Source organism: Brachypodium distachyon, chromosome 1 (assembly GCF_000005505.3).
Source record: "Brachypodium distachyon strain Bd21 chromosome 1, Brachypodium_distachyon_v3.0, whole genome shotgun sequence".
NCBI lineage: Eukaryota > Viridiplantae > Streptophyta > Magnoliopsida > Poales > Poaceae > Brachypodium > Brachypodium distachyon.
Window position 1 is genome coordinate 46,647,679 of NC_016131.3, and position 26,532 is coordinate 46,674,210.

The following is a 26,532-nucleotide window of genomic DNA, read 5'->3' on the forward strand; positions in this document are numbered from 1 at the left end:
ACGCGTTCCCATCGTGCCCTGGCCCTTCCGGCGGCACTCCCAAACAAAACATGGCATGGGCCGACCGCTCACCGCGCGCCGGCGCCGGGACCGGGACCGGGAAATGTTAGGGCAACGTGGTCACGGCTAATCGCGGCCTCGCGTCGCGCACCGCATGCAACCGCCGAGAGAGAAGCTCGCGAGCGCCGTGGAGTGACCTGCAACTTGCACGTAAATTGACGCAAGGCGCAAAAGGGAAAAGGCGGCAGCGGCGGCCATGATTTGAAAAAAAAAAGTAAATTTTAAACCTGGACTCGTAGGACCTAACATTTCAATCTCAGGTTTTCAGACCCTAACCTATTTAATCCCAGTCAATTAAAACCTTATCCTGAAAATACATGTTTGGCTCGCACGGGATAATGACGTGTCATGAGATTATCTAAGTGGGCCACGTGCCCAACCGACGGCGCATCTCATCACTGTCGGATCGGACTCCATCCTCTGTCTCTCTTCCATTCCTTTCATCTGTCTCTTCACGTTTCTTCCTAACCACGTATCGGCACCCTGGATCGACGGCCAAGGTCATGACGCTGGGCCGGGCTGCCATGGAGGGGCCGTGCCGGCGTTCCTGCGACAGCGCGTCGCGGGGCGGGGTTGCGATCGGCGCGCGGGAGTTGCGGTGACGGGGCAGCACAGACGAGGTAGATGAGCCGGGCTGGCGGCAGGAGGCTGAGCGACCGGTAGGTGGTTGTTGCTGCCTTTGAACCACTGTCTGGAGTTGTACGGCGGCGCGGTTGACCTACTCGGCCACGCGCCGCACAATCTGCAGCTACAAGCCAAAATCTAAGTCAAAGCCATGGAACAGCACACCTGCATCATGTGTTTAGTCGTTGGATTTTCTCTCCCCTTCTTTTTTTTGCATGAGTTTCTTCAGAAGCCGCCGGCATTGGACAAGGCCACGGGGACCCACGTGCAGTGTTTACTCAGAAAATCCCATGACACATCATCATCATCATCCCGTCTGAACCAAACAGGTATTCTCGGAATAACGTTTTAATTGATAGGGATTAGATAGGTTAGGGTCTGAAAACCTGAAATCGAAAAGTTAGGGTTTGATTCAGATGAGTTGTACAAGTTTAGGGTTTAAATGAACTTTTCTCCTAGATTTATACCAACGGCGTCTGCGCCTACGTACGGGGCTGCAATGCAATCATTCGGCCATGTTTTGCTGTCTGTCTGCCGTCGTCACCTGCCGCTCCTTTTCCCCTTTCTTCTTGAGAACATTTCTAGATGGTTCGTGCGAGCGGCCATAGGGGAGAGGAATAAAAAGTTGTTGTGTCCATCCGGCTCGATCGTCATCTGGATCGGGATGCCATTCATCTCGAGCCGCGCGACCCAATTGGGGCAACTGGGCAATTGTTTCTAGACGACGACGTACGGGGTGGCCACGGTCGATGGATCCATACAAAATTGCTCGCGTGGAAATCTGTTGGGAATATGAAACTGCTGCTGCAAGTCCTTTGGAGTGCGTTGTGGTGAGCCGTGACGACGGCTGGAGACGTGAGATTTCTGAACGACTACGAACAACCACCGTGCACGTCCCCGTCACATGGATACCCCGTTCATCGGCTAGCTGCGACCTGCGATCGATCGGCCAACAAACTTGGCTTAATAATGTGACGACCAGACCCAGACGAGACCAGACTTCATATTTTCCTTTCCTTTGGAGAAAAGTACACCAACGAGGAATGCGAGAGCCTTCTTTAAAGTCTGGTACAGCAGTACTACAACTTCTTGATTTCCCTAAAAAAAAACTACTACTGCAACTTCTTGATCCAACAAAACCGCACCACGTGACAGCGTACCAGATTCACGCACACCCGACCGATCCTCTAATTGCCACTCTGGTGAAGGTCTCATCTGCTGGATCGATCCATGGATCCCGTTCGATCGATGGCATAGAAAAGTGAAAAAGTGACGGTGGTTCGTTCGGGCAGACGCTTAATTTAAAAGGGGGCGTTGGCAGCACGCACGCACAGATTCAGCAGGTTTCAGACTTGCTTTGCTGCTGCCAACACTGCACACAGCAAGTTGGCCATGCTATCAGGTAGCCGGAAGACCGGAATATCTCGAGGGATATACCGAAGCGATGATGGAGGCGCGGCAGGCAGGCGGACAAGGATTCTCTGACAGCCGTCTCGGCTCCATCGACGGCTCTCGTTCATCCACGTATGCAATTAGCTAGGGGTAACACTCACACCATCTCTGCATGGGAACTTGTTGCTGAACATTATCTTAAATATCTAGTTGCGAAAAACATACGGTATTCTCTCCGTTCATAGGAAAATGTATCAAGTTTGTCAAAATTTGGATTTAAGGCATGACTTAGTGTACAGATACATTCAAATTTAATGAAAATTGAGACATCTTTTGTTGGACGGAGGAAGTATGAAAATTGAGTTTTGCAAGTTGAAACATCACGTGCTTGTTAGGTTGTGCCATTAGACGATATGCTAATTGGGGACACGATGGGTCCTCCTGTCATTTTGTTTGCAAAAAGAGTTCAATCAGCGAAAAAGTTCTTACTTACGCAAAGATGGATGGAAGAGAGCCATCAGATGCATTTTTTTTTCCAAAGATTGAGTCCAGGCTGTGATTCGGCTCGGCCAAGCTAGAGAGAATCCTGGTCCGCGGCACGCGTATTCCTGGAAGGTTCGCGTTCGCGCCCTTAAAGCGTATTTACAAAGAGGACAGCCAGGCAGGCTGTGGCTAGCGGGGTGGGCCGGATGTAGCGAGCTTCTACGTTAGTTTGCCTGCTTTTTTTGCTTTGGGCCTTGTATGGCCATTGTTCCAGGAGAGAGCTGCGAACGTGAGGCTATTTGGGCCGGGGAGAGACTCGTGCGTTTTCTTTCCTTTGTTGCCTGCGCCTTGTGTGGGCTAGGAAAGGAAAACGAGAGAAAAAAATGCCAATGGAGTATGCCGCAACATTAGCTTCGAAGCCTAGCCGTATGGCCACGTCCTGCCCCTACTTTTGTACTCGACTTAGTTCTAACGATTATGCTATATATGCGTGTTTTAAGATTAAGTAACCCTTTAAGTAATGGATCTTTTCCATCTAACAAAAAACTTAAGTTTCAAAAGGAGGGATTTGGAAGCGTGAACTCATGTCTGGATTCTGGAATGCACTGTTAATACTCCATCACATATTAAGACACTTTCTATTACATGTATCTATATGCTTTTTAGATATAGATACATTCATGTTTAGCCAAATTTGAGTCACTTAATATGCGACTGAGGGAGTATATGTTTGAAGAATGCAGTTCAGAACTACTTCAGTGTACTAGTTTGATGGTGTCTACGCCAGTGAAATGGAGAATAAAGAAAGTACTACTCCTTTCTATTCATATCAATTGTCTCAAATTTGTTCAAATGTATACCTATAAAACGTCTAGATACATACATGTAATATTTTGACAATTAATATGGATCGGAGGGAGTACCATATGCATGTATTCGACATATATAAACTGACCACCATGAAAGTCCCTGTAGAAAATAGAATAAATTTAAGAATATATGAATATATGATACTCCACGTTTCCCCCTGTAAACGTACGTGTCGATGCGTCTTCGTCATCGTCGCCGCTAGCTTAGCAAGCTGACATGCATACTATCACATACGTCCATGGTAGGTCCAGTGATGACTCATGTGACGATATGATCCGTTCGGCCGCTAGCTAGTTGCTCACTCCCAAGTCCGATCCAACTCCTGCATCCGCCGCCCTTCAGAAACCCGGCGTCACCGTCTCTATTTTCAAATTTGAGAACTTCCTCCGTTCAACAAAAGATTTTCAAATTTGTTAAAATTTGGATGTATCTAGACATGACTTAACTTAATGTATCTGCATTCAAATTTGGTTAAAGTTGAGACATTCTTTGTTAGACAAAAGGAGTATTTGACGAGTGTCACAGATACATACGAGCAATTACACGGACGTTGTGCAAACTTAGATTTACAAATCAACAAATGTGCAACCGACCAGTTAATAAACTCCGTAGCATTTTTTTTAGGGAACTCCGCAGCATTTCTGCGTGCAACTTGATAGATAAATTTCAATCTATCCAAAATCGTTTGAAATTTTAGACGGTTTCGTGCCGATTGCCGGACAAGATTCCGCCGGTCACACCACGACACAAAACTCCCATGATGCATATCTGTTGGCAGAAGGTGACATTTGCAGACTTGCACCGTGCCAAGATGGATTTATGAATTTAATTATCATAGCTCACAGTCAACATGGCACCAGCCAGCACCAGAAAACTATAGGGAGGAGACAGAGCTAAGAGATCGAATATGAAGGTGTCCATACAGAAAATACTAAACAAGTTAACCCAACCTCAGACATGCATAAACCAGATCAATTATTTATTTTCACGAGATTTATCATCCCCTTGAAGTTCACCGATTCTTCATTTTGCATGGGCAAAGTTACTTAAGAGTCTTAGATCTTTGAATCAACGATTCTCGCTCCTCTAGAGAAATCATCATAGTGCGTAAACAGGAAATCCTTGGCCTTCATTTTCCTGTATCGCGCCGGTTGTTCCTCAGTCAACACATGAGGTATCGGTCCGACCTCTTTCTCAGGATCAACACCGTAGAACATGGCCACTGAGATCCTCTCTTTCTCAGCGTTAGTTACAACCCTGTGCACTGGGGCCCTGAAGATCCCGTTGGCCATAATCTGTTGGGAGACTCAGAGTTAATGGTCGACAAATGTCATCAACAAAACTTGAGCATATTATCATCGCAAATGCGGCAGACATTAAATATACTTGTGGGGGTTCAGAGATATCTACCTCCATTGTAAAACCAATGTTAATCAGCAAGGTGTAGTTAGGCAAGGTTGTGACATTGTACCATGTACCATCTCTAAGAACTTGCAGTCCACCGACATCTTTGTCCACGAGAAGAACCGTAAGAGCATAGACATCAGAGTGAGGTTTGACACCCAATACAAGATCAGGTCTTGGACACGGAGGGTAGTAATTGAATCTAGCATAGGCGGGGGCCTTGTCACTGAGCTGGTAAACGAAGTAATCTTCATCAAGCTCCAGAAGCTTGGCTATTGCCCGGAGGATTTCGCCTTTGATTCTCTTGCTCTTCATTGCGTACTCGTGTAGATCATCCCTGCAAAAAGCGCTCGGAGTTTTTGGAATAGATTGCAGTTTGACAGCAAAGGTAATTTCTTTTGAGTGGATGTGTCACAGATTGATTACCTGAAAGATTTGGGATGTATGGGCCAATGGGCAAGATTTCTCTCATTCTCTGGCTCAACTCTAAGATGCAGTCGATCGGACCAGTCCAGTCTTTGATCTTGAGTTTTCACCTGGTCATTTCCATACCCTTCTATCTGGAAATGTTCCCCATCTATTAGGTTGCTGTACTTTCTCTTCTCTTCGAGTGGCAGGCCAAAAAAATCCCTTGATGCAGACATCACAGAGTCCATCAGAGAGGTCTCTATTCCATGGTTAGAAACCTAGTAGTAACACAGGATCATGAATGTTACAAAAGAAATCAAGGACTCCATGAAGACGAAGCAAAAATGCAAAGACACAAGCAACAACTTAGGAGCAGGAAACTGGAGAACCAAGTTAAGATGCTCAATTACCTGGAAGAATCCCCAGCTCTGCAGCGTTGACCGCAGCTTGTTGGCTTCCTGCGTATCACTGGATGCTGATAGTAAGCCGAGATCGATGGTCGGAATGGCCTCCGGGATCTTGGTACCAGCGAGGTTCCCACCGTAAGGTTCTTGCTCTCTGAGCAAGTACCGGCTCGGTGGCTCCTGCACGTTGGCTGCCAGATGCTGTACTGAATTTGGTAGCCTCCATGACTCCTCTGCCATTGGAGTTCGTGGGATGTCTTTGCTTATCATGGTCTGCTTTGTCTCCATGGCAGTTGTGCTCTCTTGGAGGCAGAGTGCGCTAAGCTAGATGAAGTTGGCTTTGTCTCAGCCTCACCAACCACTAGAACTAACAGTAAAAGAATCTGAAAGATAATGCACATGATGGATGTTTTTTTTACTAGTTTCAAGACGAAACCTGGTAGAAGAAGACAAGTAGGAAAACACTTGAAAGAGATACAACTTGTGGATAGATGGCATGTGGTACTCATAGCCGGGGCATACAAATTTTCATATAACTCCTATATGGAATCTCTAATCCTGCTTAATTATCATGATGCTAGGATGCTTTTGACAGAACTCGTATTCAACATTGTCAACATCAGCGAGTAGAGCAGTCAGAATCCACAAAAATCCAGTGATGCAAAAGAAATTTGTACTGGGCACAACAGGGGGCGATGTTGGCACCGGCGACACACGATTTTAATTTTACTTTATATTTTTAAATACAAAATCATTTGAAATTTGGACAGTTTCCTAGAGGTTACTGGTCAAAGCCCGGTATCACACTACCTCATGAGTCATGACACTGAAATCTCATCGTGCATATGTTGGCCTTCGTTACCGGGGTACAACATGCCAACATGGCATTATCACAGCTCACATCCAACATGGTAATAAGTTACTAACACAAGTACCAAAAATTAACAATCATAAAAAACAATTAAGTCTGCGATATTTGAGCACCCTGCAAAAAATTAATTCACGAACCACTGTTTTTTCTAAAAGAAAATTTATGTACTTTTAGGAATACTTAAAAACAGAAAAAGAAGAAGGGAGGAGACACTTGACTACTTGAGCAGTTGAGCTCACAGAACATAGAAATGTACATACAAAAATTAACCACAGAACAGGTTAATCAAAACTTAAAACGTATCCATTCTTTATTTTGACCATATTCAACCCTTGATGTTCACCAATTCCATATTTTACATGGGTATTGTAGCATGAAGTAAAGTCACCTTACTTACATCTTCAGCGAATCGACGATTCTCTCTCCTCGAGTGAAATGTTCATAGTGCGCGATTAGGAAGTCTTGGGCCTTCATTTTCCTGTATCGCGCCGGTTGCTCCTCATTTAACAGATCCTCTATTGGTCCGATCTCTTTCTCAGGATCCACACCATAGAACATGGCCACTGATATCCTCTCTTTCTCAGCATTAGTCACAACCCTATGCACTGGGCCCTTGAAGATACCGTTGGTCATTATCTGCATCGCAGATGGTCAAAAAAAGGCATCAAGACCTTGAGTATATCCTTGACATCACGAATATCAGAGGAATTTGCTCGTGGTTCAAACATAGCTACCTCCATTGTAACACCAACGTTAATCAGCAAGGTGTAATTAGACACAGTTGGGACACTGTACCACGTCCCTTCTCTAAGAACTTGCAGTCCGGCGACATCTTTGTCCATGAGAAGTACCGTCAGAACAAAGACATCAGAGTGAGGCTTGATGCCCAAAACAAGATCAGGTCTTGGACATGGAGGATAGTAATTGAATCTAGCATAAGTGAGAGCCTTGTCACTAAACTGGTTAACGAGGCAATCTTCGTCAATCTCTAAAAGCTTGGCCATTGCCTGAAGGATGCTGTCTTTGATTCTCTTGCTCTGCAATGTGTACTCGTGTAGATCATCCCTGCAAATAGTACCGGGGTGTTCAGTTAAACCAAGTCAGGCTACACCACTCAAGACATAAACAAAATGAACTTTGTTTTGCAGAATTGATAGAACAGAAAATCCTTTTGAGTGCACGTGTCACTGATTGATTATTACCTGAAAGATTTGGGATATATGGGCCAATGAGCAAGATTTCTCTCGTTCTCTGGCTCAACTTTCAAATGCAGCCGATCGGACCAGTCAAGTCTTTGATCCTGGGTTTTCACCTGGTCATTTCCATACCCTTCTATCTGAAAATGTTTCCCATCTATTAGATTACTGTACTTTCTCTTCTCTTCAATCGGCAGGTGAAAAAAATCCCTTGATGCAGTCATCACAGAATCCATCAGAGAGGTCTCCATTCCATGATTAGAAACCTGGTCTCACATGTTGATGAGTGTTACAGACTATCAAGTACTCTGTGAAGCAAAAAGTGCAAAGACAGAAGTAAAGCTTAGGAACAAGAAACTCAAGCTCACCTGGAAGAATCCCCAGTTCTGCAGCGCCGATCGCAGCTTGGCAGCTTCTTCCGCATCACTGGATGCTGATAGCAGGCCGAGATCAATGGTTGGAATTGGCTCCGGCATCTTGGTACCAGCCAGGTTCCAACCCAGTGGTTCTTGCTCTCTGAGCAAGTACTGGCTCGGTGGCTCCTGAACGTTGACAGCAAGTTGCTGCACCGAATTCGGCAGCCTCCATGACTCGGCAGCCATTGGAGTTCTTGGATATTTATTTGCTTATCCTGTCCTACTTTGTATTTGTTGCTGTTGTGCTCTCTCTCGAAGAGCTTGCAGTAAGCAAGATGAAGTTGCCTTTATCTCAGTCCGAACAGTCATCAATGAGTAGACTAGCCACCAACCACTAGAACTAACATTAAAAATATTGGAAAAATATAATGCATATGATGGAAAATACTTATTTTCAAGAAGAAACCTATAAGGTAAAACAAGCTATAGAAGAAGACAAGAAGTGGGGAAACACTTGAAAGAAGACGAAGTTGTCTATATATGGCATGTGCTACTCATAGTTGGGGCTTCGGGCATACAAATTTATATATTCCTTCTATATTTAATACCTAATTCTTAACTAGAAAGATGACAAGATGTCTTTGCCAGAATTCATGGTAGACATGGTCACTATCAACGAGTAGACCAGCCACAAACCAATAACACCCACAAGCACAGGCACTTGCAAATTGTAAAAACAATGCAACTGGTGATGCAAAATATTTCTGGGTTAGGAGGAAGTAAATTTTCATTTTCATTTTGAAAGGGAGAAATGTAAAAATGAAAGAAACCCAACAAAATAAAAGAAGCTGAAGAAAAAATGTATATGGCGTGCAGTACAAAATATTATGCTATTCAGGTCTCTTCATGCGCAAATTGTGATATTCAGCAGTTTGTACTTGTTAGTACGGAGTACTAACTAATTGGTTCATGTAGGACAAAGTAAACCAGGCTGTCCACATCCTGACCTACTGGCTTGTGCACATAATAAATTTTTTATCTTATACAGAAGTGGACAAAGGAGTAGGAGTGGATCTATATGATGTGCCTGAAAGTCAAGATACTCCTTTGAGATTCACTACTCACTTTTGCAAATCCATTCCCATAAAACTGCCAAGTGCAAAGAGGGAGCTCAAGATCAACAACAACAACAAGCAAACATGGCTGATGAACCAGGGAAGATAGTTATACCCTCAATAGTGCAAGAGCTTGTGGCCAGTGTGCATGAGCCACCTAGTCAGTATGTGGTTCGTGAGCAAGACCGTCACACCATGGCTGGCTCTGAGATGCCTGAACCCATCCCCATCATTGATCTGAGCCGTCTGTCTGCCTCTGACAACAGCGCTGATGAGGTTATCAAGCTGCAGTCTGCCTTGGAAAACTGGGGCCTCTTCCTGGTAAACTTCACCCCATCAATTCTTTGTGATATTTTTTATCAACCAAATAAAATTTGTGATTGATCTTTCTCCAGGCTGTTGGACATGGAATGGAGCCAAGTTTTCTTGGTGAGGTGATGAAAGTGATGAGAGAATTTTACAAGCTCCCACAGGAAGATAAGCAAAAGTACACAAACTTGGTGGATGGCAAGGGGTTCAGGATGGAAGGATATGGAAATGACGTGGTCATTTCAGAGAAGCAGACCCTAGACTGGTGTGACCGGTTGTACCTCGTAGTCGAACCCGAGTCCAAGAGAATCTATAGCATGTGGCCAACACATCCTCCTTCTTTCAGGTACTTTTAAGCTTTTACCGGGATCAATATACTCCCTCCGTGCAACAATAGGGGGCATATTAGGGTTCGGTTGACCAAGCCTTTGACCACAAATTACTTCATGAATATGTGACTAATGTGATCAAAATCATAACCATAAGCAAATATCCTTGAGTAGGAATATAATGGATATGAATCTATTTCATATAATTATATATTAATAGAGTAATTTGTGGTCAAAGCATTGATCAAAGGAAAGCTAATACGCCCCTATTGTTGGACGGAGGTAGTACATCATAAAAACACAATTGACTGATAAAAAGTCATTAAGTGATTCTGACCATTCAGATTTCTTCAGAGATATCCTATCCGAGTACACAGTCAGGTGCAGGGAGATCGCCAATCTTGTACTTGGGAACCTGGCCAAGCTGCTCAATTTACACGAGGACTACTTCATCAATACGCTCAACGAGAATGCCATGACCTATGCCAGGTTCAACTACTACCCTCACTGTCCCAAACCAGACCAAGTCTTCGGCCTGAAGCCCCACACAGATGCCACTGTGACCACAATTGTCTTTATCGATGAAAACGTCAGTGGGCTCCAGCTGCAGAAAGGTGGAGTTTGGTACAATGTGCCAATAGTTCCGAATGCATTACTTGTGAACACAGGAGATGCAATGGAGGTATGTGTGTGTCGGAAGTTGCAAAAATTGTTCAATCTTGTCTTGCGGACAGTTAAGCTGAGCTATGTTTTATCTGATACATGCAGATACTGAGCAATGGATTCTTCAAGAGCCCGGTTCACAGGGTTGTGACCAATGCCGAGAAAGAGCGGATGTCATTGGTTATGTTCTATACAATGGACCCGGAGAGCGAGATTGAGCCAGTGCCAGAGCTGGTGGATGAGAAGAGGCCAAGACGTTATAGGAAGATAAAGACCAAGGACTATATGAAAGAACTCTTCGAAACTTTTGCGAGAGGGACACTAGTCATTGATACAGTGAAGATCTGAATGTGATTTGGAGTGCATTTGATTGTGCTGAAGTTTCTTCCAACCGATCTGTCCTTTCTTGAATTGGTTTATCTTTCAACTTTCCAATTAGAATATGCTATGTTTTACCATATATGTGTGCACTTTGACATCATTGTATGCCCTCTGCAGACAACTTCATACCTCTTTCAATTCAAGTGTCACCCAACTGTTCTACAGTTTCTTCTACCGTGTTAGCTTTCTGCTTCAGAAAACTGCTTTCTATACGGTCTTTCCTCATTTTTCTACTATTATTGCTGGTGGTTGGCAGCTGGTCTATTTGTTGATGACCATACTGATTAAGACACAATCAACTTGCTAATTAAGAGTATTAAACATCCATATATTAAACTTTTCTTCTTAGGCATGTCCAGTAGTCTTTCTATCAGTGCAATGAGACAAAAAACTTTCATGCTTTTTCAAAACAAAAAGGAATCTTGAACATGCATTTAAATGTGTGTTAGTTTGTATTAGAAGAAATAAGACGCGAACTGTACAACCGAAAACAAAAAGGGAACAGGAAAAAGCTATCCTAAAAGTCCAAGAAAAACAAGAACAGTGACCGAAAAACTATACAGCATCCCCGGCCACGGTCCACTGCTTGCAGCTAGGAGCATTAGCTCCAACAACCATCCAGAGTTTGGCTTCGCAAAAGATCAAATCCACAAGTGAGGGGCAGTTTGGAACGGGATCTTTGAAGACGCATGCAGTCGTTACGCAGTCTCCAGATCCTCCACAAGGTGAGGATAACGCAACTGGCTCAGCAGCGCTAATCAAAACATCAATAGCCTCAGCAAAGCACCTTTTAAGAGAGGGAAAAAATCAAGTTGACAAAGCACACCAGGATAATCATTTCCAGTTAGACGGGGAAGGATGTGAACCCATAATAACAGAAGATTTAACCAAAGGATGCAAGAAAGTTTGCACACTGGCCCATACATCCCAATGCTTTCAGTAATCTATTAGTGACACGACTACTGAAAAGGAAACACAGTTCATTATCTTATCCATGTCATGATTCACGAGTGATATAGCTTCACCTGGAAAAACTCCAGAACTATCTCTGTGAAATCACTTAATTCCCCATAAAGAAGCAAAAATTACTTCATAAAACCGTGTCAGTACCTTAACCTCTCCTTGTTAGTTGCCTAAGGCGTTTTTCTTCTTCTTCTCCATTTCTTCTTTTTCTGTTTTCTTTGTTTTCCTTTTGGCCCCTGCTGGGGTTTTTGTTGTTGCCTGTACTTGCGCTTCCTGTGCCTTCTTCTTAATGGAAAAGACACGCCGCTCGGCGTGTTCGAGAAAAAAAAACAGAGAGCTATTTGCCAAAATGTCTAGTTGAATTGTACTGTTACATTCTATCATCAGGGATCCCATGTTAGTAGAAGAAATAAGCAGAAAAGTGTAACTAGCAGCACCGGCGTGCTATGCATTTTAGCATATGCTAAAACTAAACCATTTGCAATATATATTCAGTTTAATTTGGGGGGGAAATTAAATCAATAGGCCAATAGTATATTTATTTAGCCATCATTTATATCACCGTTCCCGTGTTGCGTGTTCAAATGTAATAATGGAGAATCCATACAGGAAACCTACATAAACCACTGTTGGTGGGAATCCAACCACTCTAGTCTAGTGGTTCTCAACCGAAAAAAGGGTGTTAGTAATATACTCGCGATGCCCTCATGCCTATGCATGATAACCACCCCCAATGTCTCAAATCGCGGACCGGATATAAAATATCAGCACATCGCCATAGTCACCACAAGGATGAGGAATCATCAGGCTTCATGCTAGGCACAGTAGCATATGCGTGCTCTCAATCAAAATTTCTCGAAACAACTGAGGATATGAAGAGCGTGTTACCTCGGCGAGTACGTCCGGCAGCGCCTCCGCGGCAAGCGAGGAGGAGGAGCATGGTCTCCGGCTCTCCGCTGGCCCCGCATCCCTCCGCCTCGTGCCGCGCCTCCGCGGGGGGCGGGACCGACCTGTCTCCCGGCGTCCACTTTGCCGCTCTCCGCCTGAATCACTCGTGGCGGCATTGGGCAACTGGGAAGGAGGGGAACAAACACCGCAGAACGAACGAGCCGTTTTGTCCCGCGCCTCCTGGGCCATTGATTTCTACACCCGAATCGCCCATGACGAGTTGAATACGGCCCAGGAAGAGGCGAGTGTATAATCGAACTAGATTAGGCCCACAAGTGAATGCCGTTGTCCGCGGCCCACATCGTCAAATGCTGGCTGAAGCGCCAAGCAAGTTCATGTTTTATATCCGATGCCCCATTCATCTTTTTTGGAGTTGTGCAACGGATTTACATCTTGTTTTCAAGCTCTACTAAGAGGTGGCAGGTATTGCTTGATAATGTTCCAAACATGGCTGTTAAATCTTTGTGCAACACTCATTGGGAGAGTCGGATAAAGAGTGTTAAAGCTATTAGATATCAAGCGCCCCAGTTAAAAAAAGCTTTATTGAAACTGCATAGAACTTCTAATGATGACCCCAAAACTAAGAGTGATGCAAAATCTTTGGTTGCTGCACTTCAGAATTTTGAATTTTTAGTTGGTATGGTCATTTGGCATGATGTTTTATTTACTATAAACATGGTGACTAAGAAGTTGCAGTCTACAATTGTGTGCATTGATGTTACCCTTAAGCAAATCGAAGGTGCCATCTCAATTTTTTAGGGATTACAGAAATGATGGCTTTGCATCTAGTTTGATTATTACAAAATCTATTGCATCTGACATGGGTATAGGGCCTGCATTTCCTGTGAAGCGACGTGTTACAAGAACAAGACAATTTGATGAAAATAGTGACAATGAAGAAAATGATCAGAATGAAGAAGCGCAGGCAGTTGAGGAGGAATCATTCAGACTTAAATATTTTCTGGTGATGATAGATGTTGCTATTGCTTCCCAACCAACAGATTTGAGGAACTGAAGTCATTTGGGAGCATATTTGCCTTCTTGTTTAACTCTGAGAAATTGAAGTCCTTGGAAGATGATGATCTAAGAAGATGTTGCACTAAATTTGCAAAGACTTATTCTCATGGTAATACAGCAGATGTTGACTTGGATGATTTTTTTCTGAACTAAAAGTGTTGCAAGTGGTATTGCCAAGTACAATCATGTCCACGGATGAGATACTCGAGTTTGTTAGAGCTGCAGATTGTTATCCAAATGTCTCTATTGCTTATAGAATTCTCTTAACTGTACTGGTGACTGGCATCAGCAGAAAGAAGCTTTTCAAAACTGAAGTTACTGGAAATACTGAGTGGATTGGCCATGTGTTGTATTGAGAAGAATGTGTTGGATGATATCAATCTTGACACTGCAATCGATGACTTTGCGTCAAAAAATGCACGAATGAGTCATTTCAAATGATTATTGAAGGTTAGTCTGTTCTTTTTTGCCTATAAAAATTCATCAATGTTTCTACCGTATTGAACTATTGATTTTGCCTAGTGATATATGGAACTGTTTTTTTTTACCGGGCCCAATTATGAAGTTCGCCCCGGGGCCACCCCATGCAGGACCGGCGCTGCCGACGACACCTGGCCCCGAGCCCGTATCCTGGGTCACTTCGTTCAATGGACTCCTGCTTTTTCAAAAACTAGCGAGTGTTCCATTCCATGTGGTCAACCCGGCGACGCAGTGGTGGGCATGCTTGCCCCAACCCCCGCACCCGCCCCTGCCCCCAGGGAGGCTCCACAAGCCGTGGCACCTTGTGTTTGATCCCTTTGTGTTTGATCCCACGGAGTCAGTGCACAGCTATTGCTCCCTCCGTCTTTCTTTATTTTTTACGAGACACGCACGTCTCCGAAAATCACCAATTTAGCAGCAAAATACTTTTTCCTTTTCACAAAAAATGCACGCATGCATTTCGAGATTTTGGTTTGATCAATAATTAGACTAATCATATGAGAATTACTTGGTACAAAAATTATATCACTGGATTCGTATTTAAAAAACGTTTCCAACGATAAAAATTTTATAACATATAACGCAATATTAGTGGCTTAATTGTTGGTCAAAGTTCGTCCTCGACAAGCGGGTTCGCCATTCTTTGTGAAAATGAGGGAGTATAAGTTATGTCTCATAAAAAATATATCATTAGATTTGTAGCCAAATGAACTTTTTATGATATATATTTTATGTCATACTATGTCCGTTTGGGTTTATAAGGCTCGCGTGGAATTTTATGTCAAATTTTGACCAAGAATTGCATTAGTAATACGAGGTTATTTCGGCACAAAAGATGTACTGTTGGATTTGTATTGAAAAACTTTTTCTAATGATATAACTTTTATACACATATACTAAATATAATTTGAATAATTGTTGGTCAAATTATGGCACGAATTTCAATATGAGATCTATAAACCCAAACGGAAGTAATATAAGTATTTTGGTACGGACGCGTGCCATATATATATAGTGGGACCGAGGGAGTACTCTCGTTACAGTACATAAGTGTCAATGTTCCCCTAAAAAGACGTACGTATATCGTATATACACCGTCATCAATGATTTTTCTTGACTTAAGTATTTGCTAGCACTACTTAATACTTATAAATCAAATTTAGCTGAGTTTCCTCCTCGGAAAGATAAATTTCCGTACGGATCTGCCCCTGTCGCTATCGAAGCAGGCGCCGCCGCGCGCGCGGGTGAAGGAGAAGCCCGAGAGACACCAACTCTCGAAAGTCGAAAAGGTCCGGTGCTTCGGTGGATTCGCTGCTCCACCCCATCCGATTGGCCCCGCATTTCAGTCTCAGACGGGTTCGCTCGGTCGTTCCTTTGTGCTAATCTTGGTGCAATTATGCACTCCGAGTCCCGAGGCACTTCTTCTGGCCGTTAAGGTGTGCTTTGCGTGCCACGAAACAATCTGGGCCCTTCATTCTCGGCTAAGGACGAACAACCACTGCCTAGCTTTTCCATCGACTGGTTTGACCACAGCCACTTCAGTACTTGCATGCCATCGCTTTTACTTTCTTTTGGTTTCTGACCGTGTTGATTCTTTCTCGCTGCAGTAAATTTGTTACCGATCGTCGATCGACCGATACAAGATTCAGACTAACTTTCTTTTGCTTATGCATTGCTCATGATCTTCCGCTTGATTTAATTACCATGTGTAAAACTACATTAACAGCTCAGTGATGTTGATTCGCTGCAGCCCGAGCTGTCCTTGCACATACGTCCCCTTCTTTTCGGCTGAAACGTCTGCTTCATAAACCATCTTTAGCTGAATTCTTGAAAGAAACCGTTGCCACGTGAAATCCTGAGAAGCAATTTTTTTTTAGCTTCTGAAAATGCAACTTTGTTAGTCTGATTTGGCAAGGAAAGTCTCTAGTACCCTTGATATCAACTGTGTTATGTTTCTTTGTTAATATCATTATTTTGGACTGTTTACCATATACTGTAATTGACAATTAGATCAAGGGAGGGCACAACGGCTATCGGAGAGGAGAGATGGGGATGGGGAGGGGAAGCGGCTGCGAAGGATCCCATCAACCCTAGCGGGAGCGCGGAAGACGAGTGCAGAAAGCACGTGGAGAAGCCTGAGATAAGCTAATCTGGACCAATTTCTACATTAATACCAAGATTCCGTTTGGCATTGCGGTGGATTATCAGAATCCCATTTTTTTTCACCCGATTTCCACTCTTTTCGTGTTTGGCTTATCAACTTTTCTCTACTTTGTGTGTATTTTTTCTCAGTAGATTATAAAATAAGTTCAGCAATGCCAAAACTGAGACTAAAAAAAACTGCAGCTGAAAAAAAGAATATGAACAAGTTTTTCTTACTTTTAGCTCGTGGCTTGGTGAGAGCTAGAAGCTGCCCAAGAGGTGAAGAGAGGGGGCCGCGGTCTAATGCACGTACCTTGGCGCCCTCCCCTCTCCCCCGCCAGACCAATCGACGTCAAACCGTTTCAAAGAAGTAAACAGCCCGTGCTATCTGTCGGTGAGTCAATTCAAATGGATCAGATTGCGATTCGAACTGCATTTAGTACTGGAGAGATTAGGAAGATGAACGGATTACATACAAGTCCGGATCGATCTCCAACGGCATGATATACTCCACGGTAACAAACAATACCCACGGTATCCGCGGCCTTCCAACGTTTCTCCAAGATATCTATCGCTGGCTAGCAAAGATCGATAAACCCTATACCCGATGGCAGCGCCGATGCGGGTTCGACTAGTGCGGCCGGCGACGGCGAAGCCTTGAGAGCGGAGGCGGACGCGCGGCCCTGCGAACGGCTGGTGTGGTGGGGCGTGGGCCTGGCAATGATGGTCGTGTGTTCCCTCTTGACACTCGTCCACGTGTACGACCATCCAACCACCACCGCTGGGCGGGTGCTGCGTGTCGCTGACTTCGTCGTGATGTATTTGAGCTGCATGTCATGATACTTGTTTCATTGGCTTTTTCTCCCTCTTCAAAATAAATCTCCTTACTTTAAAGGGTGGGGCTATAAATCCAGATTGTAGGATTGGCTGCCATTTGTTGGGCCATTTGGAAAATTAGGAATAAATCTTGTTTTGAGCATAAGTCGATTAAGTCGCCGGCTGAGTTGGCGTGCTATGCGTGTGCTTTTCTTAAGTATATATACTGGGCAGGTTTACAGCGTGGGATGGAGCGTGATGACTTGCTGATGGACGGAGCTGCATCGTTACAGCTTATAGCACTACATGCGCATCATGAGACCATGGTTCAGAACAAGGCGAGACAAATCAAGGATGGAGATGGAGATGGTGGCGCTGATAACTCCTCGTCCGGGTCGTCCGGGTAAAAAAGGCTTGTTTGGTTTGAGCCCCAGTCTGTCCCACCAAATTTTTGGCAAATATTGGCATGACCAAAACAAGAGCATGACCAATATTTTGACAAATAGGTGTTGTTTGGTTTGCATCCAAATTTTTTTGACCAACCATTTATGTTTGCAACTAATTAGTGCTCAACCATTTAACTTGATCAAATTCTCGGTTCGCGAGGCAGTAAACAAAATTTAAAGGTAAATCATGAATTAGAAATAAACAAAAATGAAAAAGTTGCTGGACTTTTCCACCCACGGGATTGAGAAGAGAGAGTGCTCTGCTTCCATGAACAGCCAGAGAACGGAGAAAAAAAATAAAAAATCACCGGGGCCCACTAAGGATCAGAGGTTGAGCAGCGTTGGAGTAGCACGGGCGCGCCCGCGACAGGGGCGTGCTAGGCAAGCCAACTTTTCGGCCTCAATCCAAATAGCAACCAAATAGGGTGGGCAAACCAATTATTTGGTACGGCTCATTTTTGGTTGTAAACCTGCTGCTGTTAGGCCGTTGCCGTGATGACTGGTTGTGGGAGATGGTTGCCTGGAGCCTAGCAATCTGGCGCTGATGTTCGGTCTGCAAGTTCGTTTTAGATTCTGTTTTGTTACTGTACTTCTTTCCTGTCCTCAGAACAGACTTCTGGGCAGTCTTTTCTTTTTTTCTTGCTTATCTTCTGTCGCATGCATGGACTTATGGCTCCGTTTATGCAATTTCGTGCGGACGATTGGAAAAAAAAACTCAAGAAATTGGGCATATCTGTATCATATGGGAGAAAATTTAATGGAGGTTCAGAGATGGCCACCTCCATTGGAATGCCAAAGTTAATCAGCAAGGTGTAATTAGACACAGTTGGGACATTGTACCAGGTTCCATCTCTAAGAACTTGTAGTCCTGCGACATCTTTGTCCATGAGAAGAATTGTACATCAGAGTGAGGCTTGATGCCCAGGACAAGATCAGGTCTTGGACATGGCGGTTCGAAATTGAATCTAGCATAAGTGGGAGCCTTGTTGTTAAACTGGTTAACGAGGCAATCTTTATCAAGCTCCAAAAGCTTCGCTATTGCCCGAAGGATGTTGTGTCTGATTCTCTTGCTCTTCAATGTGAGCTCGTGTAGATCATCTCTGCAAATAGTAAACAGGGCAGTCAAGTTAAACCACCATTGTCGGTTTAATCTCTGAAGTCCAGGTCAGGTTACATCACTCATGACATAAGTAAATGGATTCTATTCTGCCAAACTGATATCAAAGAAAGATCTGTTCAAACACACAAATATCACTGAAAGATTACCTGAAACATTTGCGATGTGTAGGCCAATGGGTAAGGTTTCTGTCATCCTCCGGCTCAACTATCAGATAGAGTCGATTGGACCAGTACAATCTCTGATCTTCAGTTCTGACTTGGTCATTTCCATACCCTTCTACCTGGAAATGTTTACCCTCTGTCAGGTTACTGCATTTTTTGTTTTCTTCGGGCGGTAGGTGAAAAAAAATTCCTTTGATGAAAACATCACAGAATCCATCAAAGAGGTCTCCATTCCATGGTTAGAAACCTAGTCACACGTGCTGGTGTGTGTTAAAGAAAATCAAGTACTGTATGACGCACACAAATTCAAGATGATAGTTTCTTTTAGATAATGGAAGAGTTAAGAATCTTATCCAAAAAAAAAAGGAAGAGATAAGAAGCTAATAACTGGAAGAGTCCCCATCTCTGCAGTGCCGAGCACAGCTTGGTGGCTTCCTCTGCATTGTTGGATGCTGACAGCAGGCCGAGATCGATGGCTGGGATCAGCTCCGGCAATTCAGTACCAGCCAGGTGCCCACCCAGATGTTCTTGCTCTCTGAGCAAGTAACGGCTCGGTGGCTCCTGCACGGTGGCAGCCAGTTGCTGCACCAAATTTGGCAACCTCCATGACTCATCAGCCATTAGAATTCTTGGACATATCTTTGCTTATCCTGGTCTGCTCTGTCTCCTTGGTGCTCTCTTAAAGGAAGACGTTGCATTAAGCAAGATGGGTGATGGATGACTAAATTCTTAATCGGAAAGTTGCCTTTGTTCGATTAGCTTGGTGAGCAATGGACCAGCCACCAACCCCGAGAATTAATATTAACACTAAAAATCAGAAAGATAATGCACATGATGCCAAAAAATTACTTCCTGGGGATTGGGAGACACCCCTTCTGGATAGGATGCTGTTCATGGATGGCATGTTGTACTCATAGTTAGGGCATACAAATTTCCACACCCCTTCTATACGGATCCCTGATCCTTTATTTAATTAATTCGCAAGATGCTAATATGCCTTTGTGACAACGCATAGTCAACACGATCACCAGAAACTAGCAGAAGCCAACAACTACTAGCCCTTACAATAATATTAAGATATTCAGGCAAATAATGCACATGGTGCAAAATCTTCTTTTTCTCAAGAAGAAACTGGTTGAACTCTATAGAAGAAGACAAGAACTGGGGACTGGGAAATACTTACAAGAGATATAAAGTTGGTCATAAAACTGAGTACTGACAACATTGAACATCGTGCAAAAATTATGTGCCTGAAAGTCAAAGATAACCCACTACTGACTTTTGCATCCCATGCCCATAAAACAGCGCAAGTGTAGGATAAGGGAGATCAAGACCAACAACAGTAACAAGCAACCATGGCTGATGCAGAGCCATGGAAGACAGTCAAGATACACCCGACTGTGCAAGAGCTGGTGACCGGCGTGCAGGACGAGCCACCGAGCCGGTATGTGATCCCTGAGCAAAACCGTCGACCCGTCGTGGCTGGTTCTGAGATGCCTCATCCCATACCCATCATTGACCTCAGCCGTCTGTCTAACAACAACGCTGATGAGGTTGCCAGGCTACAGTCTGCCCTGGAGAACTGGGGCCTATTCCTGGTAAAAACTTATCACAAATTTCTCTGTGTTCTTCTATCATGAGATTTCTGATCAATCTTCCACCAGGCTGTTGGACATGGGATGGAACCAGGTTTCCTTGGTGAGGTGATGAAAGTGACTAGAGAATTTTTCAAGCTCCCACTGGAAGAGAAGCAGAAGTACTCAAACCTGGTGAATGGCAATGAAGTCAGGATCGAAGGATATGGAAACGACATGGTTGTATCAGAGAAGCAGATCCTGGACTGGTGTGACCGCCTCTACATCATAGTGGAACCTGAGTCTCGCAGAGTCTACAGCTTGTGGCCAACAGAACCTCCTTCTTTCAGGTACCTAACCTTTCAGGCTTTTACTTTTTTTTTTCAAAAAGTGGGAATGCCCGGGCCTCTGCATCGATGGATGCACTTAGATCAATCCGCATGTCGACTGGTTTGCAGCCATTGCAGTTGTCTGATCACTGAGATTTCTGCAGAGATATCCTGAGTGAGTACACAGTCAGCTGCCGGAAGATCGCCAACCTTGTCCTTGAGAACCTGTCCAAGCTGCTCGATCTACAAGAGGATTACTTCGTCAACATGCTCGACGAGAATGCCATGACATATGCCAGGTTAAACTACTACCCTCACTGTCCAAAGCCAGAACACGTCTTCGGCATGAAGCCCCACACTGATGCCTCAGTGATCACAATCGTCTTCATTGATGATAACGTCAGCGGGCTCCAGCTGCAAAAGAATGGCGTCTGGTACAACGTGCCCATTGTCCCGAATGCATTGCTCGTGAACGTAGGAGATGTAATGGAGGTACATGTATTTTAAGAAGTTTTGGAAAAATTTGGATCATGTATTCTGGACAGTACTTAAGCTGAGCTGTGAATCTATTTGGACTGATACTTGCAGATGCTGAGCAACGGGTTCTTCAAGAGTCCGGTTCACAGGGTTGTGACCAATGCTGTGAAAGAGCGGCTGTCGTTGGTGATGTTCTATACGATGGGCCCGGAGAGGGAGATTGAGCCAGTGCCAGAGCTGCTGGATGAGAAGAGACCAAGACGGTACAAAAAGATAAAGACCAAGGACTACATAGCACAACTCTTCGAAACTTTTGCAAGAGGGACGCTAGCCATTGATACAGTGAGGATCTGAAATTTGATTTTGAAGTGCACAAGATCAATTAGCTACATGGTGAAGTTTATTTCATCTATCTTCCGTTTCTTATGGATCTTGTCTATGCTCTAAATTAGTGGATCAAAATGTGGTATGGACACTTTGTATCACTGTATGCCATCTACCAGAAACTCCGTATTTCCTTTAATTCAACTGTTGCCCGGCCCTCTTAATATACACATTCTCTTAGGTTTCTGGTTAAGAAAGTACTTACAATTATTGTTTATTGTCTTCCCTTGTTTTCTAATATTATCGCTAGTGTGGTTAGATCTAGTCCATCCTTTTTTTCTCATGCTCATTGAGACAAAGTTAACTTGCTAATTAAGAATTAGGCCTGGCTCTGCTATGCCATTTTTTTAATGACAGTAGATCAATGAGCTACTGCAAATATATTAAAAGAGAATGTCATATGTACAAAGAACTGATAACAGCTCTGCTATGCCATTGCCTCGGCAAAAATAGTTAAAATACAATTATCTTGAATACACATCAAAATGTATGTCATTTTGTATTAGAACAAGAACGCCAACAGAGCGTCAAACTCACGACTGAACCAAGAAAACAAAGAAACACACCACTTTACACAAAACTGCCAACCAAAAATGGAAAACAAAAGGGCAAGAGAAGCAAGAAAAATCACTCTAACACTACCAGCCAAGGGCTCTGGAGGCCAGGCATGAAGAGGAAGCTGTTTTAGCTCCGTAGGATATCTATGCCAAGATCAGTGGGTCTTTTTTTTTCGAAAATGGAAAGCGATCCCTGGGCCTCTGCATCAATAGATGCATACAGCCATTTTTATTGCAATGCGATCAAAAATCATACAATTCACTGATCAGCGATAGTCGATACAAAGATAAGCCAACGAAATAGCTCTAACAAGACGAAATTATGCATCTAGGCGTCTAGTACACCGCCAGCCAGTCTGGCTGAAGATATCCCGAGGGACCATCTCCAATCGGTTGCATCCAGTATCCAAAGGTTCCCGCAGACGTGCAGGAAGCAGGAAAGCCCACAGTCGGATCCAATGGGTAGCTCTGAACACAACCTGCAAAAAATGTGGAACTCTGGTTCTATTAAAAACAGCATCATTTATGCAGTTCCAAATAGCCCAACAGAAATCTGAAACTCCCATTCGAATATGAGCCTTAATTTTGTTGTCTAACCCATTAAGCCAGTTGCCAAATAAATTAGTAATCGAAGATAGGTCTGGATGTGCACCATCATCAAGATACAATTGTTCAAAGCCCCTTCTTTTGAGAGAGGAAAATGACCAAAGGAGACAAACCAGACCAGGATACTCAAATCCCGCTCTAGAAGGGAATCAAAATGACCTTGTAAGTGTAAAACTAACGCTAGAATATCTCCCCCGATGTATATCCCTTGTAACCTCTGTAGCATATCCGGCAATAGCTTGTAGTTGAGATTCTAACTACCTTGTAATCTAATCCCTCGTGTGTGTGTGTGTGTAAATACAAGAGCCGGCAAGGGTTGTTGCCCACGTCAAATTCATCTAATCTATCTTGGTATCAAAGCCTGATCCATCTACAACCATGTCGACCTCTGCGTCCTCCGGTTCCGAGCTCGTCGGCGCAATCTCGTCTCCCATCAGCGCCACCATGTCTGTGTCGTCCCTCGGCGGTCTCATCAGCGTCCGGCTGAACCGCGACAACTTCCTGCTCTTGCGCCCGCAGGTTGAAGCAGCCCTATGCGGGCCAAACTTGTTCGGCCATCTCGATGGAACCATCGCTGCACCCGATGACATGATCACCGAAGGCACCGGTGATGCTGCTCGGCGCGTCGTCAACACGGCCTACATGCGCTGGTTCCAACAAGACAAGACTGTCCTCAGCGTCCTTCTCTCCTCGATGACGGAGGGAATCCTTGCGCAGGTCGTCACGCTCAAGACCTCCGCTGCTATATGGGCCGCCCTCATCGCCATGTTCTCTTCCCATAATAGAGCGAGGGTGGCTCAGATCCGTTACCAGCTGTCCAACTTGAAGAAGAAGAACATGCCCACTGCTGATTTCTTCAACAAGATGAAAGCACATGCCGACGCCATGGCGTCCATCGGCAAAGTGCTCGACGACGAGGAGATCATAGGGTACATGCTCGCTGGACTTAGTCCTGAGTATGATCCCCTTGTCACGTTGATCACCACCCGCACCAACCCTGTATCTCTTAACGAGTTTTATTCCTATTTTCTGAGCTTCAAAACTCGTCTTGAGTTGAACAGTGCGGGGCTGGAGATTCAATCATCCGGCAACAGCGTCTCTTGTCAATCCAACAACAACAATCGTTCCCGCTCTGCCACCCGCGGTGATCGCGGTGACCGTGGTGATCGCGGCAACAGCAACCAGCAGTAGAACCGTGGCCAGCAGAGCTACGGCAGCAACGGGGCAGGCAATGGCAATGGGCGCCCCAAGTCCACTTGCCAGATCTGTCATAAGTATGGCCACGACGCCCTCCGCTACCACAACCGCTTCAACCACACCTATTCCGTGGAGAGCTCGTGCGCCGGCAACTCGTCTTCACCAACCGACTACCATGTTGACACCAACTGGTACGTCAACACCGACGCGACGGACCACCTCACCATCGACCTCGACAAGCTCACCATGCACGAGCGCTACACTGGCAAGGATCAAGTCCAGGTTGCCAATGGCGTAGGTTTGAAAATTTCGCATGTTGGTCATAGTGTTTTGCCCGGCTCATCTTCCCAGTTGCACCTTCGTAATGTTCTGCATGTGCCTCACATACACAAAAATCTTCTCTCCATTTATAGACTTGTTTCCGATAATGATGTCTTTGCTGAATTTCACTCTAAATTTTTATGTGTTAAGGACAAGGTCACAAAGAAGGTCCTACTTCTCGGTAGGAGCAAGGGCGGCCTCTACCCGATTCCCCTATACCGTAGCTCCTCCTCCTTCATCAGTCGGCAAGGTCTCTCCAGTATCACCTCCCGTCAGTGGCACTGGCGGCTTGGTCATCCCTCTTCAGCTGTCACCGACATTATCCTTAGGTCCAATAAAATGTCGTGTGCCGTAGATCCATCCATGTGTGATGCTTGTCAACAAGCAAAGAGTCATAAACTCCCTTTTCCACATTCTACTCATGTGTCTATGTTTCCTGTTGAGCTTGTGCACTCCGATGTGTGGGGGTCTGCTCTTACTTCTGTAGGCGGTTTCAAATACTATGTTAGCTTTGTTGATGATTTCAGTCATTTTACCTGGGTTTATCTCCTTAAGCGCAAATCTGATGTTGAAGCTGCTTTCCACAATTTTCAAGCACATGCAGAACGTTCCTTGAACTCCAAGATTCGCGCTGTTCAATCTGATTGGGGAGTATCATCGTCTTCACCAACACTTCCAGAAGCTTGGCATTGCTCATCGCGTCTCCTGCCCGCACACGTCTGCCCAGAACGGCAGTGCCGAGCGGAAGCATCGCCACATTGTCGAGACAGGGCTCGCACTTCTCGCTCATGCCTCTCTTCCTTTACGTTTTTGGGATGAAGCGTTTCGTACGGCATGCTATCTCATCAACCGCATGCCTTCGAAGGTTTTGCTCAATGATAGTCCTATTTCTCGCCTACTGAATATCACTCTAGATTACTCCTTTCTCCGCACTTTTGGTTGTGCTTGTTGGCCTTACTTGCGACCCTATAACAACCGTAAGCTAGAATTTCGATCTCGGCAGTGTGTGTTCTTGGGGTACAGTAGCATGCATAAGGGTTATAAGTGTCTAGATCGTTCGACCGGCCGCATTTACATTTCTCGTCACGTTGTTTTCCATGAACATGTGTTTCCTTTTGCATCTTCTTCCACCGGTTCTTCATCTTCCGGGCCATCCACCTTTCCTTCATCCGAGCTGGTCATTCACCTTGACTCCATGCGTCATTATCATTCTTGCGACACTAACCCTGGTGCAGGCCCTGAACCCGCGGCGACTCCCTCCACGACAGCAGCGACAGACCGGAGTCCAGCAACGACTCCTGCCGCGGCAACGACTCCTCCTACCGCGGCAGAAAATCCTGCCGCGGTCGATCCTACCGTGTCGCCTACCACCGCAGACGTGTCGCCTCCTGCAACTCCTGCCGCGGAAAATCCTGCCGCCGCTGACCACATGCCTCCATCTCCGCTGGCGGTGATGCCCCCGGCTCCGGCCCGGTCTACTGTGGTGACCCGCCTCCGCAACAACATCCGCATGCCACTGAAGCCCACGGATGGGATTATCCGGTATGACCCCAACCGGCACGTGTTCTTCGCCGTACCGTCATCACATCGTCTTGCCCTCACCGAAGCAGCTGGGCGTGCTGCGATGGAGGCGGAGTTCTTAGCCCTGCAGGACAACGGCACATGGAGTCTCGTGCCCTGTCCTCCCGGCCAGCATGTCGTCGGCTGCAAGTGGGTGTTTAAAATGAAGGAGAAGCCCGACGGCTCCATCGACAAATATAAGGCGCGGCTCGTCGCTCGCGGTTGCACGCAGCGCCCTGGCATCGACTACCTCGACACATTCAGTCCGGTGGTCAAGCCAACCACCATTCGACTCGTCTTGTCCGTGGCCATCCCAAGCGGTGGCACCTTCGCCAAATCGATGTCAATAATGCTTTTCTTCACGGCGTGCTCACCGAAGAAGTGTATATGCAGCAGCCCCCTGGTTTTGAAGATCCATGCTCTCCCGGGCATGTTTGCCGCCTCCATAAGTCGCTTTATGGCCTCAAGCAGTCGCCGCGAGCCTGGCATGCTCGCTTGAGCGACAAGTTGCAGCAACTTGGTTTTGTTCCATCGAAGGCTGACACCTCCTTGTTTCATTTTTGCTCAAG

General features: G+C 45.1%; 3 protein-coding genes, 1 long non-coding RNA gene and 1 pseudogene across 9 annotated transcripts; 2 read left to right on the forward strand and 3 right to left on the reverse strand.

The window, feature by feature from the left end:
- Positions 1 to 4,225: 4,225 nt before the first annotated feature.
- Positions 4,226 to 9,151, reverse strand: LOC100835002 (protein SRG1-like). 5 transcript variants are annotated; one of them, XM_014897098.2, is made up of 5 exons: positions 6,914 to 7,053; positions 5,652 to 5,969; positions 5,260 to 5,519; positions 4,840 to 5,170; positions 4,226 to 4,724 (listed from the first exon to the last, which is right to left on the reverse strand). In XM_014897098.2, exons 2-5 carry the CDS (start codon positions 5,931 to 5,933, stop codon positions 4,485 to 4,487), a joined length of 1,113 nt encoding a protein of 370 aa, XP_014752584.1. In that variant the 5' UTR covers positions 5,934 to 5,969; positions 6,914 to 7,053; the 3' UTR covers positions 4,226 to 4,484. The 5 variants fall into 5 exon arrangements, with proteins under 5 accessions (XP_014752584.1, XP_024310964.1, XP_024310969.1 ...); XM_024455196.1 differs by having other exon boundaries at positions 5,652 to 6,028; XM_014897097.2 differs by lacking the exons at positions 4,226 to 4,724; positions 4,840 to 5,170; positions 5,260 to 5,519 and adding exons at positions 7,251 to 7,581; positions 7,719 to 7,978; positions 8,081 to 9,151 and having other exon boundaries at positions 5,770 to 5,969; positions 6,914 to 7,152.
- On the forward strand, positions 9,144 to 11,039 carry LOC100834695 (protein SRG1). Its single transcript, XM_003564173.4, has 4 exons — positions 9,144 to 9,504; positions 9,579 to 9,838; positions 10,176 to 10,503; positions 10,590 to 11,039. Exons 1-4 carry the CDS (start codon positions 9,268 to 9,270, stop codon positions 10,830 to 10,832), a joined length of 1,068 nt encoding a protein of 355 aa, XP_003564221.1. The 5' UTR covers positions 9,144 to 9,267; the 3' UTR covers positions 10,833 to 11,039.
- A 226-nt stretch (positions 11,040 to 11,265) lies between these two features.
- Positions 11,266 to 13,057, reverse strand: LOC112268928. Of its 2 annotated transcripts, none has more exons than XR_002960475.1 (2): positions 12,717 to 13,057; positions 11,266 to 11,652 (listed from the first exon to the last, which is right to left on the reverse strand). It is a non-coding gene; the product is annotated as an uncharacterized LOC112268928 (long non-coding RNA). The 2 variants fall into 2 exon arrangements; XR_002960474.1 differs by having other exon boundaries at positions 11,976 to 13,046.
- Positions 13,058 to 17,790: 4,733 nt separating this feature from the next.
- LOC100834869 lies at positions 17,791 to 20,052 on the reverse strand (annotated as a pseudogene).
- Positions 20,053 to 20,207: 155 nt separating this feature from the next.
- Positions 20,208 to 21,932, forward strand: LOC100833979 (protein SRG1). Its single transcript, XM_003564170.4, has 4 exons — positions 20,208 to 20,556; positions 20,623 to 20,882; positions 21,026 to 21,353; positions 21,450 to 21,932. Exons 1-4 carry the CDS (start codon positions 20,314 to 20,316, stop codon positions 21,690 to 21,692), a joined length of 1,074 nt encoding a protein of 357 aa, XP_003564218.1. The 5' UTR covers positions 20,208 to 20,313; the 3' UTR covers positions 21,693 to 21,932.
- The last annotated feature ends 4,600 nt before the right edge of the window (positions 21,933 to 26,532 follow it).

Coding starts and splice junctions, on each gene's coding strand:
- LOC100835002 (XM_014897097.2), bottom strand. CDS start 8,314: ATGGCTGCCGAGTCATGGAGGCTGCCGAATTCGGTGCAGCAACTTGCT. Junction 7,979..8,080: donor AGAACTGGGGATTCTTCCAG/GTGAGCTTGAGT, acceptor ATGTGAGACCAG/GTTTCTAATCATGGAATGGA. Junction 7,153..7,250: donor ACGTTGGTGTTACAATGGAG/GTAGCTATGTTT, acceptor TCTGCGATGCAG/ATAATGACCAACGGTATCTT.
- LOC100834695 (XM_003564173.4), top strand. CDS start 9,268: ATGGCTGATGAACCAGGGAAGATAGTTATACCCTCAATAGTGCAAGAG. Junction 9,505..9,578: donor AAAACTGGGGCCTCTTCCTG/GTAAACTTCACC, acceptor ATCTTTCTCCAG/GCTGTTGGACATGGAATGGA. Junction 9,839..10,175: donor ACACATCCTCCTTCTTTCAG/GTACTTTTAAGC, acceptor AGATTTCTTCAG/AGATATCCTATCCGAGTACA.
- LOC100833979 (XM_003564170.4), top strand. CDS start 20,314: ATGGCTGATGCAGAGCCATGGAAGACAGTCAAGATACACCCGACTGTG. Junction 20,883..21,025: donor ACAGAACCTCCTTCTTTCAG/GTACCTAACCTT, acceptor AGATTTCTGCAG/AGATATCCTGAGTGAGTACA. Junction 21,354..21,449: donor ACGTAGGAGATGTAATGGAG/GTACATGTATTT, acceptor TGATACTTGCAG/ATGCTGAGCAACGGGTTCTT.